This window comes from Felis catus, chromosome C2, assembly GCF_018350175.1.
Source record: "Felis catus isolate Fca126 chromosome C2, F.catus_Fca126_mat1.0, whole genome shotgun sequence".
NCBI lineage: Eukaryota > Metazoa > Chordata > Mammalia > Carnivora > Felidae > Felis > Felis catus.
In genome coordinates this window covers 280126-294259 of record NC_058376.1, presented here as the reverse complement: position 1 = coordinate 294259, position 14134 = coordinate 280126, and the positions used below count along the sequence as shown (strand labels likewise).

Sequence of the window (14134 nt, the reverse complement as noted above, 5' to 3'; positions counted from 1 at the left end):
TATTAGCTTATTAGTTTTGTATCTGCATTCTGTTTTGGAATTCTACCTTGCTCTTTGTGTGGGTAGAAGTGTTGCATTCAGTGGCGTGTTGGGTTAGTGTCTAAGTTGGATGAGTGAAGTATGGTAACTGGTTACACATGAAAATGTGTAGCTGGTTGTGTTCAACTGGTTCACTAAAAAACACGAGACTGCTTTTGTAATATCACAGGCATGAAGCAGGGAGTTAACGTTTAATTTCTGAATGCTCTTTGACATCTTTACCGTGTAAATGTTCCTTTGAAATGGGGACCTAAGAAGGAGCCCTTTCTAGGAAATGAATACTTAATTTTTAAATATCCTGGAAAATCAAGTGCTCTGCTTTTAAATAGGGATTTATCAGTTTTAGTTTAGTGTAACAGTATTTAGTTTTCATTTAAGTTTGTCTTAATTACATATTTTCATATATTTCAGAGGAAACATTTTTTAGTAGATACTTCTATAAAAAATACATGCACTTTAAAGTTGTTCATAAATTAAAAATTAATAAGCTGAATTGTACAATCATATCCTGGCCCAGATTGGGGTCTGTGAGTGTCCAGTGAGTGGGTAGGACAAGGACAGTGCACCCCCATGGGCCATGGCAATTCGCAGGGGCATGCTCACTGCATCATGGATTGACTCATGTTAAAAATGGAGTGCTTAGCAGGGGAAAAAATAGGCAGAGTGAGATTTGCAATATAATGCCATTTAGGTAAAGTAAAAATACAAAGACACAAACTAGTATACATTCTGCAGAACAAATTCAAATTAAGGCTAGTTTTCTGTAGGGGTGGCGGGGGGAATAAGGTGGGGACAGAGGGATAAATACAGCGCAGAAGAGATAAAGAAGACGGGCTCGCCGGGGAGGACTGGACTGAATGAGCTGTGGTTAAAGCAGTGCCCAACCCGCTGGGAACTTGAGGTAACCTGGCCTGGTGCTTCCCTGACCCCAGAATCGTCTTCTGTAGGATGGTGTATTAATGCCGAGACTCTCAGTGAGTCTTAACTTAGATGTGACACATTCAGTGTTGTTGGGTGTTTTGACACAACAAATTCTGCGGTCAAGAGTTCGTATAGCCTGGTGGCTCAGTCGGTCAAGCGTCCGGGCTCTCTGCTGTCAATGCAGAGCCTGCTTCGGATCCTTTCTCCTTCTCTCTGCCCCTCCCTGACTCTCTCTCTGAAGAGTTCATATACAGAAAATACTTGGTAAAGCATCCCTCGATGATAGCTGCTCATGTCTCCTGATTTCCGCAGCCTGCCCCCATGTTTGTCTGATCGGGACAGGGGCTGGGAGAGTGAGGAGTGGTTACAAAACATTAAAACTTTCCATTGAAGAAAGTCTGTCCAAACAAGCTACCAGTGGAAATTGTAATGTACATTTCTGGTCTAAATAAAATCTCTAAAGCGTGACACATTCACTTTGGGCATGCCAAGTTCTCTCTAGGAAACCGAACGTGCACATAGATCGAGAAGGGTTTCCATGAAGACACACTTCCTGTCTTGTTCCTGGTGGTTTAATTCATTTTTAGGTTGTTCTTCTTTTGGTGATTTGTCAGAACAGCCACGCCTGTGCCTGAGTCGTTGCTCAGAGGTGTGCTTTGGCCTGAGACCAGCTCTTCCACAGCACGAACCTGCACAGGAGCCGCTTCGGGATCTTGGTGAAATGCGGGCTCATGTTCGATAGTGTGGCCCAGGAGGCTACTTTTCTTTCTTTCTCTCTTTTTTTTTTTTTAAACTGTAAAAATTTTTATTTTTAAATTTGTTATTAAATTTTTTTAAAGTCTGCATTTCTGACAGGTTCTTAGGGAATACCAAATGCAGTTTTTAAACATTAAAGTATTATTGACCTACAATAAAAGTCTCTCTTCCGGTGTGCAGTTCTAGCAGGTTTTGACCAGCATGTGCTGTCATGGGCCGCCATCACCATCGCAACGGAGCAGTGTCATGAACCCCCAGATTCCCTTGTTCCCCACTGTACTCAGCCGTTTTCTCATGCCCATGTCCTGGCAGCCACTGTCTTCTCTGTCCCTATAGTTTTATCTTTTCCAGACTGTCATACAAATGGAATAATTCAGCATGTAGCCCTTTGAGCCTGGCTTCTTTCCAATGTTCATGTGAACTCTATCCAGATTGTTGTATATGTCAATGGTTTGTTCCTTTTTACTGCTAGTATTCCATTGTATGGATGCATCATACAATGCATTAGTGTTTCAAGGTTCTCCATTATGAATTAATTTTTAATCCAAAAATTTTGGAACTTTGGAGGAGATGTAATTGTCTTTTTCCACTGTCGTTTTAGGTGACATCACTCAAAAAGGGTATGAAAAGAAACGGGCAAAACTGCTTGCACGCTATATCCCGCTTATTCAAGGTAAAGTCAACACACTCAACTGTTTTCTAACTGTCATTTTTCTCACCAAACTTGACTTAAAAATTGATTTTAGAGTTTAACATTGGTATATTTCCTATTTATTAACTTTTTGTGATAATGGCAATGTTCTGTAACCATTAGCCATGTATGGCTGTTGAGCACTTGAAATATGGCTAGTGTAACTGAGAGACTGAATTTTTAATTTAATTGTAATTAATTAAGCTTAAATAGCAAGAAAGACCCCCAACATGATTAAAAAAAAAAGCCCACTAGAAAAATGGGGCTGAAGACTTGAATCACTATGTTGTAAGCAGAAACCCTACTAGCCAACAAGCAGACAAAAAAATGTTTAACCTCAGCAGTAATCAGAGAAATGTGGATTAGAGCCATAACCTACCTTGGGTTGTTGGAGGGGATTTAAACAGTGGGGTGTGGACAGCTGGTATAGCTGACGAGGGGCAGAGGTGACCAGCAGCTGTCCTTTGGGTGCACACGTGCTTTGGACAGACATTTGCACCTTGTCCTTTCTCTGTGCACAAGAATGTTTCTTACATCCCTGAAGTGCCAAGGACTCACATGTCCGTCGGCAGAGTCCACCCAGTGGAAAGCTTGAAGACCGACACGCAGCAGCAAGGATGAATCTCATAAACACGATGGGGAGTGAAGGAAACAATCACGAAGGGATACAGGCAGTATAACTTGAAAAAACACGCCAGACCGCGCTGTTGAGGAACTCTTGTGTAGTTGGTAAAGACAAGGGAGTGGTTTGCACCGAAGTCAGCCCCCCATGTCATTGTGGTGTGAGGTGGTTGTGCAGGGGCTCCGAAGGCGCTCGAGTGTTTATTTCCTTCCCAGGGCAGTTTTCACGTCGGTTTTCTCCTGTGTGATAATTTGTAAACTGAACACATCCTTTATACTGTCTGTGTCAGCATGATATATTTTAAAATAAATCAACAATAAAAAGAGGACGAGGAGGCTCATTATGTACTGACTTGCATTAATCCAAAACAAAAGAAAAGCGAACTCTGAGTAAAACTGGAATTGAAGGGAACCGTTAAAAGTGTCTTTAAGCCCATGTGACAAACGTCACCAGCAACTGTCAGACTAGGTGACACAACTGTAGCATCCCCAGCCCAAGCAGGGTGAGAAAGCGTTGCTCGCCATGCCCGTTCTGACGCCACTCTGCTCCGGTGGCCACTGCCACTGCAGTGTGACAGGAGAACAGGCAGGATGAATATTGGAGACAGTCATCTGCACTTAGAGATGGTATTATTTCGTTCTTTGGAAACACGGGTGACTGCTTACTTACCCGTTAGAGTTAGTAAGAGTTTTTGGTCTGATAGAAGACAGATGTGCAAGGATCAATAGCTTTTATCTGGCAGTATTTTAATGAAAAAATTTACATTTGTAATGGCAATAAACTGTCAAATGCTTATTAATACATTTAGCAAGAAAGCCACAGAACCTATATTAGGATCGTAAAATGCATTTGAAAGAAATAGCCAAGACCCTAAAATATGAAGAAAGATACCAATTTCCTAAATAGAAAAAGTTAGTATCCTAAAATGTCAGTTTGCAAATTAATCTGTGAACGTTATGTAGTCCAGTCTGAATACCGCTGGCTGATTTTTAAAATTTCCAAACCTGGGATTGGAAATAATAACCCATTTGAAGGAGAAAAGTTCTGAGAGTAGGTAATACATCGTTGAAAAAGAACCCTAGTGAGAAAGGACCGGCCTTCAGGGTGGTAAACGGACTGTGTGCACGTACGGTCACTGCAAGAGGGTGTTGGGTGTTCGGGGCAGAAGAGCCAGTGAGCGGAAGGGTGGGCGGTCTGGAAGTGCTGCAGGGAGCGCCGGGAGGAGGCCGCACCTTACAGTGGGGACCGGCCCTGTACGGGGCTGGGTTCTTCCTCTCCACCATCAGCCAACAGGAACTTGAGAAGGATAAAAGCTCTAAGTATGTTTGTGATTATAAAATACTATAACATTCAGGAGAATATTTGAGTGACTTCTGAATGGTGTTTATAAGATAGGAGACCTGGAAGTTAGAAAGGAAAAGAAAGTGGGTATGTTTGGTTCCCTAGAAATGAAAATATTTCAGAATGGCTGAGCTGCCACCAGCTGCTCTCAGGGCCCCTGCTCTCAGGTGTGTGCACAGGCCAGGGTCGTGTCCCCAGCAGAGCAGGGCCTCCTGCAGGTTTTCTTCGAGAACTTGTTAGCTGGATGAAATGAATAGAAATTCAAGGAAGAGGAATTGTGGATGGGCAGTAAACATTAAATTATGTTCACCCCACTAACAGGTGTGGAAGTGCAAATTAAAGCAAACCATTTTCCTCCTGTGAGATTGGCAAAATTCTAAAAAAACATTTTTAGCACCCAGGGCTGAAAAGGATGTGAGGAAATAGCACTTTCGTGCATTGCTTATGGGCATGTATATTGCTGTAACTTTTTTAGAAAATTATTTCTTGGTACCTGTAGAAATTAAAAATGTACTGCTTTCTCGTGTGATCACTTCACATTGGGCTTGTATCTTTGTGGAATAAATGAATCTATCTCAAAGAATAAAAACACCCATATTTTGGAATGCAAGCATAAGGATGTCCATATGCATGTATATGACTTTGCGACATGTCTGTTTGTAATCCATAATGCACAAGGCTCTGTGTATTCTCCATTACGAACTTGAGAGTAATTTTATCGAGTCACAAGAACAAAATGCCAGTCACAGTGCTGACCAGTATTATCCTACGTGTGTATGTGTTTGTATATGCTCAGATTTTGAAGAGCTTAAACACTGACTTCCAGAAGGAGTCGTCCCATCATCTAGCTCTGTGTAACTAGCCACCCCAAAATGTAGCACCTGAGCAGCAGCGGTGACGTCTATTCTGCCCACACATCTACAGTTTGGCCTGGTGGTGGTGCTGAGTCCCGAGCCACCATGTTCCCTGCTGTCCTTGCATGTGTCCTCGTGGTGTGTTGTCTCAGCGAATCTCCAGGTCACGCAGAGTTGCTCTGCCACACTGTGTCCAGCAGTGGGTTGGAGACAGGGACAAATGGCCTCTTTTCAGGAGGTGATAAGGGCTGGAGGAGTCCACAGGGCTGGAATGCCTGCTGGCTATTTTTATGAGACGTCTTGAGCTAGAGAATAAATCTAAACTTACTACTTTGATGAAGCATGACAGAAGCCTTTGCTTTGTGCTGTTCTCAAATATCAGCCAATTAGAGCTCAGACAACACCATGGATTCTGTTTCATGACCTTGTGTACTTGGGCCCTGTCCCTTTACTCCCCATACTGTGTCCTCAGGACCTGTGTGGTCAGGGGCTGTGGGCCTGGCAGCAGTGTAGCACGTCGTCCAGGTGTTGGGTTTGGAGACAGCGAGCAGGCGTCACAGGCTGAGGTTGTCAGTGCCTGAGGTTTCTGTACCTCGTGCTCCCTGACACTCACTATTACGTGCACCCCTCACTTCTCCACTGTCCCACGTTTCTGCCTGTGTCCAAGGGCGACTGGTTATGCCCCAGTGACTGCTTAGTGGGATGTTTCTTACTGAGTTGGTTGACATCATGGATAGTGCCAGGAAAAGTGACACACAGGCCTTTGCAGATTCAGGAAATGTTTATGATGCAGAAACATTCTTTTAAAGGACCTTCCCAAGAGGATCTGCCCTAAGTGGCTGCATGTGTTGTGCTGATGGTCTCGGGGATGATGTGTGATGGTCACCCTTTTTGGGGATGGTGGACAGTGAGGCAGGGAAGGCTGGGAACTTTTGGGAGAGAGAGCCAGAAGTGGACATTCATGGTTCTGTCCCTGACCTCCAGATACAGGGCTTCTGGACTTCAAGGGCCACCACAGGGTGCATGTGCTCAGATTGTTATTTTTGGTAAGGTGCATGCTATGTAGTAACATAGGAGAAATATGTGCTGTTTTAAATGGATTTTTCCATCACCAGAGAAGCAAATTGTTTACACAAGATATTCCTACAAAATTGTTTTGCAGGAGTAGATCCATCCCTACAAGCCGAGAATAGGATCCCAGGTCCCTCACAAACCACAGCTGCAGCGCCCAAACAGCAGAAGCCGCGGCCTACCAACTCACGGGACGAGCGCTTCCGGTCAGGTAGGGACCAGAGGGGGCAGGCGTCAACGAGTGGACTGGCTTTCAGTCCTTTGTTCTTTGCTGTAAATGTTCTTTGCTCTGCTGAAGAAATTGTTTTCACTTGAATGATGATTCACCACATCATGATATTTTTCAAGAGAAAAATTAACCTTCACACAACCACAGTATCTCTTTAAATTTTTTTTTTAATGTTTATTTTTGACAGAGAGAGAGAGAGAGAGAGGGAGAGAGAGAGAATGAGGGGGAGGGGCAGAGAGAGAGGGAGACACAGATCCGAAGCAGGATCTCACAGACCACGAGATCATGACCTGAGCCGAAGTCTGACGCCCAACAGACTGAGCCGCCCAGGCGCCCCCAGCCGCAGTATCTCTTAATGTAACCTGCAAGATAGGTGCTCTAAAATCTCTGGAGAAATGTCCTCCCCTCTCCCCCCCCGCCCCGATTAGTATAATTTGTTTAAAAATTTTTGTCCATTTTTCTACCTCGAGCTTGGGGCTGGTCAGTATTAGTAATTTTTGTACATTAGGGAGCGGCTTTTACTGTAGGTGTTTTTAATTTTTTTTTTCTTTTTCTAATTTTGGAGATTTTCTTCTAACTAGATTTCTGCCACTCTGTCAGTATTTTTATGAATATTTAAATTTGTCTATGATATTTTATTTGAATTATCAGATCACGCATTGAAAAAATTAATGTTTTCAGTTGTAGGTTACATGTCGGTAAATTTTGGGTACTTTGCTTCACCTGTTTACACCCATTGTGTGATCGTATATTTCCTTTCCATTTAAGCTCTTTTGGTAAGCCTTTTTATTTTTTTATTTTTTAATAAAGAAAAACTTTCAACAGAGATAAAGAAATGGCCCCCGTTTTAAGAATATCTAAGAAAAATATTAAGATTTTAAATATTATGTTGGGGCACCTGGGTAGCTCAGTCAGTTAAGCATCTGACTTCAGCTCAGGCCGTGATCTCACGGTTTGTGAGTTCGAGCCCCACATCGGGCTCTGTGCTGACCGCTCAGAGCCTGGAGCTTGCCTCGGGTTCTGTATCTCCCTCTCTCTCTGCCTCTCCCCTGTTCATGCTCTGTCTCTCTCTGTCTCAAAAATAAATAAACATTAAAAAAAATTATAAAAAAATATTATGTTAACATGGGAGTGTGATGAAGTGACTTGAGAAATTTTTGATAAATTTCTTACTAATTTAATGTATATTTAAAAAACTTTGTCACACTGTTAATATTTTCTGATGATATAAACAATACATGTGATATGCAATATAATAATCAGGTTTAAGGAAAAAGTAAAATCACTTGGACTCTGGATCCTGAGACAACCATTGTCAGCATCTCACTGAGCACCATTGCCTTCAGCCCTGAGTGCACACACTTGCACACACATGCACTCACAAATACACACACACAGATACTCACGCACACACAGGCACCTGTATGCAGATACTTGCACACACATGCAGATACATGCACACAGATCGTCACATGTGCATGCAGGTGCCTGCACACAGATACTTGCACGCGCATGTAGATACACATATGTACATACAGATACTTGCCTACGCATGCAGATACATGCACATACGTGCGGATACTCACAGATGTTTGCACACACACACAGATACCTGCTTGTGCAGATACTCACGCACAAATACTTGTACACACATGCAGATACCCACATGTGCACACAGATACTTGCACGTGCACTCACATACCAGCATGAAGATACTTGCAGGTGCACACAGATATGTGTATGCAAATACTCGCACATGCATGCAGATAGTCACACGCACATGCAGATACTTGCACGTGCATGTGGATAGTGACATGCACATGCAGGCACCTGCACGCAGATATCTGCACATGTACACAGATATTCACATGCAGATACTTGCACACATACTTGCATATGCACACAGATACTTGCACATGCGTGCAGATACTTGCACATGCACACAAATACTCGCACGCAGATACCTGCATATGCACACAGATACCTGCATGTACACCCTACAGATACTCACACGCAAATAGATACCCACACGTGCATGCAGATACTCGCACACAGATACCTGCATGTGTATACAGATACTTGCACATGCATGCATGCGCTCCGTGAATCAGGTTGCAGTAAAGGCCCCCTTCCTCTCCCTGTCTTCCTTATTTCCCTGCTCCCCCATCCTCTGCTCCCTGTCTGTTTCCATGTGACTGATGTTAATAAACTGTATATTCTAGTTCTAATTCCAGTTCTAATTCTTTATTTTCTGAATATAAGACCTTTATCATTGCTAATATTTTATCCAAGGCTTTGTCTTGTCTTTGCATTCTCTTCAAGTGGCTTTTGAAGAACAGAAGTTTTTAATCTTTAAAAAATTTCTCATTTTCTTTTTTTTCTGAGTTTTATATATTTATTTAATTTATTTATTGTTTAATTTACAACCAAATTAGTGAGCATATAGTGCATCAAAGATTTCAGGAGTAGATTCCTTAGTGCCCCTTACCCATTTAGCCCATCCTCCCTCCCACAACCCCTCCAGCAACCCTCAGTTTGTTCTCCATATTTATGAGTCTCTTCTGTTTTCTCCCCCTCCCTGTTTTTATACTATTTTTGCTTCCCTTCCCTTACATTCATCTGTTTAGTATCTTAAATTCCTCGTATGAGTGAACTCATATGATATTTGTCTTTCTCTGACTGACTCATTTCACTTAGCATAGTACCCTCCAGTTCCATCCACATAGTTGCAAATGGTCCCCCTCCCTGTTTTTCTATTATTTTTCTCTTCCCTTATGTTCATCTGTTTTGTCTCTTAAAGACCTCGTATGAGTGAAGTCGTATGATTTTTGTCTTTCTCTGACTGACTCATTTCACTTAGCATAGTACCCTCCGGTTCCACACACATAGTTGCAAATGGCAAGATTTCATTTTGACTGCCAAGTAAATACTCCGTTGTGTGTGTGTGTGTGTGTGTGTGTGTGTGTGTGTATTCTTTATCCATTCATCCATCGATGGACATTTGGGCTCTTTCCATTCTTTGGCTATTGTTGATAGTGCTGCTATAAACATTGGGGTGCCTGTGTCCCTTCAAAACAGCATACCTGTATCCCTTGGATAAATACCCAGTAGTGCAATTGCTGGGTCGTAGGGTAGTTGTATTTTTAATTTTTTGAGGAACCTCCATACTGTTTTCCAGAGTGGCTGCACCAGTTTACATTCCCACCAGCAGTGCAAACATCCTCGCCAACATCTCTTGTTGCTAGAGTTAATGGTAGCCATTCTGACAGGTGTGATGTGGTATCTCATCGTGGTTTTGATTCGTATTTCTCTGATGATGAGTGATGTTGAGCATTTTTTCATGTGTCTGTTAGCCCTCTGGATGTCTTCTTCGGAAAAGTGTCTATTCATGTCTTTTGCCCATTTCTTCACTGGATTATTCATTTCCTGGGTGTTGAGTTTGATAAGTTCTTTATAGATTTTCGATACTAACCTTTTAACTGATATGTCATTTGCAAATATCTTCTCCCATTCTTTCGGTTGCCTTTTAGTTTTGGTGATTGTTTCCTTTGCTGTGCAGAAGCCTTTTATTTTGATGAGGTCCCAGTAGTTCATTTTAGGTTTTAATTTTTTTTTTTAAAGATTTTAAGTAATCTCTGTGCCCAACATAGGGCTTGAACCCACAACCCTGAGATCCAGTGTTGCACACTACACTGCCTGAGCTAGCCGGATGTCTCCAGAAGTTTTTAATTTTAATGAAATACAACTTATCAGCTTTTTTTTTTTTAATGGATAGGGCTTTTGTTTTTGTATCTAAGAAATCTTTGCCTCACCCAAGGTCACAAAGATTGTCACCTCTGTTTTCTTCTAGAAGTTTTCTACTTTTATGTTTTAATATTTTAGTTAATTTTAGTATTAGTTCAAGGTATGGATCACAGCTCATTTTTTCTGCATATGCACATCTGGTGGCTTCCACCATTTGTCAAGAAGACACTGCCTTTGTTCCCCCGTCCAGAAGCAGCTGCACGTTCACGTGTGATCCTGTTTCTGGACTCTCTTCTGTTCTGTTGATGTAGTCGTCTACTTTTATGGCGAAACCCTGCTCTCGATGATTATAGCTTAATAGTAATTGTTGAAATCAATAGTGTTCTTCCTCCAAGTTTTGTTCCTTATTGTTGTTCCTTTGTCTGTAATGTGACTTCTTTTCCTCTGGCCCTTTTAAGATTTTTCTGTTGCTGGTTTTGAGTGATGCGGTGGTTTTGGTTTTGATTATGCGGTGGCTCGGCTTATGTAGTTTTATGTTTCTTGGAGTTTGTTGAGCTTCTTAGATTATTAGGCTTAGACCCCTGTTGTGCTGATATTGTGTAGATTTTTAGGTCTGTGTTGTTTTATCTGTGCTTGTGATTGTGTTTGTTTCTAAGACTACAATAGAGTTTAAAGTGCATGCTCATAGTCACTGCCATATCTGTTTCAGGGACTCCTGGATTTGTCTCTCTCAAGCACCTTTTTATGTCTCGGAATATTTTTATTAGACTTATGTTTAAATGATAGCCTGGGCGTCTCAGTTGGTTGAGTGTCTGACTTTGGCTCAGGTCATGATCTCATGGTCTGTGAGTTCGAGCTCCCCGTCGGGCTCTATGCTCACAGCTCAGAGCCTGGAGCCTGCTTCCAATTCTGTGTCTCCCTCTCTCTCTCTGCTCCTCCCCCGCTCGCACTTTGTCTCTCTCTCTCTCTCTTTCTCATAAATAAATAAACATTAACAAAATTTAAAAAACATAAATGATAATTTGGCTAAGTATAAAATTCTAGGCTCAACACATTTTTCTTCAATACCATGTTGCCTTCTTGTACCCAGTGGTCACTGTTGAGTAATATGAGTCTATCTCTTGATCCTTCTAAGATGATTTACTTTTTTTCCCTGGAAGCTTACACAGTTGTCTTGTCTTTGATGTTTGTAAATTTTTTTTAATTTTTAATTTTTGTTTAGAGAGAGTGCAAGTGAGTAAGCGAGGGAGGGGCAGAGAGAGAGACAGGGGGGTGAGAATTTCAAGCAGGCTCCACACCCCGTGCAGAGCTTGACATGGGGCTTGATCCCACAACCCTGGGATCATGATCTGGGCTGAAATCAAGAGTTAGATACTTAACCAACTGAGACACCGAGGTGCCTCTGATGTTTAAATTTTATTTTAATACATGTAGGTGCAAATTTTTCATCTTTCCTGATTAGCATCCTATGGGCCATTTCACTGTAAGATTTTTAAACATTTTAAAAATATTTTTTTGGAGAAAAATATAAACATGTACAAAAGTGTACTTTCTAGTGTAATAGCCCCCTGGACTCATTGTCAGAGGCACAGCCCCAGCCATGTTCAGTCTTGATTCATTTATCCACACCTCATCCACTTCCTCCCTTCCCACATGATTTTGAAGCAAATCTCAGAGATTACATTTATTTCTTTTAGATGTCATTATATTCTTGGTCTGTCTCTGGAAAGGATCATGTCCTTGTGTCTCTTAAGATAAAAACCATTGTCACAAAATAACAATACTTCATTAATATCAAATATCCAAATGTTCATATGGCTTTTTTAAATTTTTTGTTTTTATATAAAAATTTTTTAAGTAAGCTCTATGCCCAACGTGGGGCCTGAACTCAACCCCAACATCAAGAGTCACACACTCCACCGACTGAGCCAGCCAGATGCCCATGGTTTTTTAGAAACTGTTTGAACCCAGGATCCGAATAAGATGTACATTTCACAAATGGTGGGTAGTGTTTTCAGTCTTCCTTAACTTGTGTTTCCCCTCCCTCCAGTCTGTGGAAAAACTGCTGTGTGTCTGGCAGCTCCTATGTGGTGGAGTCCTCACCTCCGAGGCTCCCTGAGGGTCGGGTTAGATTTTCAGTTGTCCCTAAGACTTCAGAGATGGTGCTGTGTTCTCCCACCAGGAGGACAGCATGCCTGATTCTCTTCCCTGGGATGCTGGTGGCCAGTGATACCCAGTTCCCAGATCCATGCAGTCATGAGGTCACAGCATGGGGAAACTGGTTCTGTCATCCTCCACCCAGAGGCTGGAGTACTTCCATAAAGAGAAACTCCACCTTGCTTGCTACATGGTACAGGAGAGCCAGGATAAATACCCAATTCTTTCCATTTATTTACTCCTCAGAATAATGAGTTGGGTCACTGGCATCCTCCAGTGGCAGGTGATTAATTTTGCTTCCTCTTGAGGGGCACCTGGGTGGCTCAGTCGGTTGAGTGTCCAACTTCGGCTCGGGTCATGATCTCACGGTGTGTGAATTCAAGCGTCGCTGCGGGCTATGTGCTGACAACTCAGAGCCTGGAGCCTGCTTCAGATTCTGTATCTCCCTTCCTCTCTCTCTGCTCCTCCCCTACTTGCACTCTGTCCGCCTCTCTCTCTCAAAAATAAATAAACATTTAAAAATTAAAAAAATTTTTTTTGGCTTCCTTTCTGGGTTTTTTGTTTTTGTTTTTGTTTTTGTTTTTTTAGCGTTGTATTTGGTATTGTGTATTCTAGCATTTATCCTTGTTGATGTTCAAAATGTTCCATCCTTAGCCATTGGGAACATCTTTAGATTGGCTCCATGGCCACCTGAGCTATTTGACCAAGTCCCCACTGGCTGTTGCAACAAGATGCTTCAGGCTCATCTGTGCATTTCCTGCCCCTGCCCTACACTCTGCCGTGTCTCAGCGTCCTTGAGGGAACGTGGTATTTGAAGGCCACGTTCTGGGGGCAAGGGTTACTCATTGCTAATGGGCTGGCACTGTTTCTAGACATTTTTATTGGACAGTCTGCAGCATTATCGCTAAAGACAAAATGCCACATTTCCATTCAGATTCACGACTGCAGAACTACCTCACTGCTTCTGTGTTTGGATCTTCTTCCTCATGAGTGTCTTGGTTCCCAGGGCCAGTAGCCTCACAGTGTGATTGCAGAAGGAGTTTTGTTATTTCTCATGTGTTGCTGCTTAGTAGCTAGCTCTAGAGGAACAGGCTAAACAGTCTAACTGCTTTGAAGTCCCTTGTAATAGTTGAGGCCAACAACTGGAGACGCGTTTAGGTTTGTTTCATTGTGTTTTTAATTAGGGCATTTCTTTTTTTATATAGTTTTGATTTATAACTACAAAAATATTTATGTGGGTCCAAATCTACAAATAAAGGAACATTTAAAGGAATCTAGGACTGATGTCATAGGCCAGGCTTATGTGTCTCTTTCACACTCAGTGAAAACAAATAAGAATATGAAGCTTAATTTTGTCACTTCATAAGCAATCTTGTAGAAAGTGTCTTTACTTCTCTTGTTTTTACATAGATGTTCACACTGAAGCGGTGCAAGCAGCTTTGGCCAAATACAAGGAGAGGAAGATGCCTATGCCTTCAAAAAGACGTTCGGTTCTTGTCCACTCGTCGGTGGAGACGTATACACCTCCAGGTATTGATAGACCGTGTTGGGAATGGCTTCTGTAGATGTGACACAGCCCTGGTGTCATCACCTTCCTTTCCCCTTGAGTTGGAGTATCCTCCTGACCTGTATGCAGTAAAGATTTGGAAAAACTGGAGATTAAAAACGTTTGCATATGTGCAACATTCCTTACTGAAAATCTGTGGTCT

At 42.1% G+C, this 14134-nt stretch overlaps 1 protein-coding gene across 11 annotated transcripts in view; it reads left to right on the top strand.

Moving 5' to 3' along the window:
• DIP2A (disco interacting protein 2 homolog A) overlaps window positions 1-14134 on the top strand; it is a 118245-nt gene that overhangs the window by 32258 nt on the left and 71853 nt on the right. For all 11 annotated transcript variants that reach the window (XM_023238583.2, XM_023238582.2, XM_023238578.2 and 8 more), the window contains 3 exons: window positions 2318-2389; window positions 6387-6506; window positions 13836-13955. In XM_023238583.2, the coding sequence (XP_023094351.1) occupies window positions 2318-2389; window positions 6387-6506; window positions 13836-13955 (312 nt within the window). The remainder of the gene's footprint in view (window positions 1-2317; window positions 2390-6386; window positions 6507-13835; window positions 13956-14134) is intronic.